Source organism: Camelina sativa, chromosome 3, assembly GCF_000633955.1.
Source record: "Camelina sativa cultivar DH55 chromosome 3, Cs, whole genome shotgun sequence".
Lineage (NCBI taxonomy): Eukaryota > Viridiplantae > Streptophyta > Magnoliopsida > Brassicales > Brassicaceae > Camelina > Camelina sativa.
The window spans coordinates 2747628-2749067 of NC_025687.1; the positions used below are offsets into that span (position 1 = coordinate 2747628).

Consider the following 1440-nt stretch of genomic DNA (forward strand, 5'->3'; position numbering starts at 1 on the left):
CACTGACCATCCCACTGGAAATCATTCCAGTAGCTGTTATCACCCCATGACCAGACTCCGATGCCAAGCTTCGTCACTTTCAAATCGGACCCACCCAATTTCACTTTTGAATCTTCCAACGTCGCCGGAGCCACGGAATCGCCGGAGGCTACAGCTCTCACCAGTTTCCGGACGAAACTTCCTCTTCCACGAGATCCTTCCGAAACAATATTGTTTAAAGGGAAGGCGAAGTGCGTAGCCAAGGCCATGGTGGTGAGATTTGTTTTTTCTTTGCTTCCGTTTTTTGGGTTTTGAAATTGAAAGAACCAAAGAAGAAGAAGCAGAAGTTGGGGGGAGAGAACTGAGAGACGGTGAGATAGACACGTAGGACGTTGGCGGGCCGAACAAATCAAATTATATTATTTTAATTTTAATTAATTAGGTATTTCATAAATTGTAAAACGTATTTACAATTTTTATCTTTAACTAATTACTACTAATCTCAAAAGTCAAAACACAAATACTAGTATTAGTTACAAACATACTACACTTATTAGTAGCAAGCATATCTCAGTGAGAAAAGTTTAACGCAAAAATGCAATTTTCAAGTTAAATTGAGGATTATGAAATTTTTGATAGGGATCATCAAAATCCATTATCATCATTATATAAAAATAGTAATAATCACTCTCTCCCACTCACCAAAACGGCAAACAATAAACTTGCCATTATCTTTTTTTTTTTGCTTCTAGCACAACAAAACTGTGTGTGCAAAACCAATCATCAAATGAGAGACATAATAATCATCTTTTATAGTTTATCACTCCCAAAACCATACCTCTTTCATTTATGGTCATGGTGTACTAAAGTATATTCTGATAAAAAATTATGATGATAGTATTTCAAGATTCTGTTGCTGGAGATGGAGCTGCCGCTGCAGCTGGAGGTTTCAGGAGAGGCTGCAGCGCCTTCACCACTATGCTCATATTTGGTCTAAACTCAGCTTCGTATTGCACACACAATGCTGCCACAGCTGCTAGCTGCATTGCATTCCCCACATTACATATTATTATTTGTTATCTTTTGAATAACTGCAATTTTGTGATCAATTTCAACTTTTCAGGAGAGAGTTACGTACCTTAGCAACTGCTTTTGGAGGGTAATCGGCTTTAAGCTTTGGATCAATGCACTGTTTGACTTTATCTTCACTGAGTCTTGGTGTCGCCTGACCAGAGCCAAATACATTGGGACTTGTAAGCCACCGGGCAAGTAATAAGAATAATTATGGTTTGGAGAATGTATACTCACCCAGGTTACAAGACTCTGTTGACCTCGAGGCATGGTATGATCCACCGGTTTCCTCCCTGTAAGAAGTTCTAGAAGTACAACCCCAAAACTGTACACATCACTCTTCTGAGTCAATTGTCCAGTCATTGCATATCTGCATATGAGAGTAGATTA

The 1440-nt window shown here is 38.9% G+C and overlaps 2 protein-coding genes across 2 annotated transcripts in view; both read right to left on the reverse strand.

Moving 5' to 3' along the window:
• Positions 1-349, reverse strand: part of LOC104764605 (uncharacterized oxidoreductase At1g06690, chloroplastic) — a 2853-nt gene extending 2504 nt beyond the window's left edge. Inside the window, exon 1 of the mRNA XM_010488171.1 lies at positions 8-349. Coding sequence (XP_010486473.1) covers positions 8-248 — 241 coding nt within the window. The 5' untranslated portion in view covers positions 249-349. The remainder of the gene's footprint in view (positions 1-7) is intronic.
• Positions 631-1440, reverse strand: part of LOC104764614 (PTI1-like tyrosine-protein kinase 1) — a gene marked incomplete at its 5' end in the record, with an annotated part of 2404 nt that continues 1594 nt past the window's right edge. The window contains 3 exon segments of the mRNA XM_019243320.1: positions 631-1019; positions 1118-1204; positions 1288-1420. Of these exon segments, the coding sequence (XP_019098865.1) occupies positions 882-1019; positions 1118-1204; positions 1288-1420 (358 nt within the window). The 3' untranslated portion in view covers positions 631-881.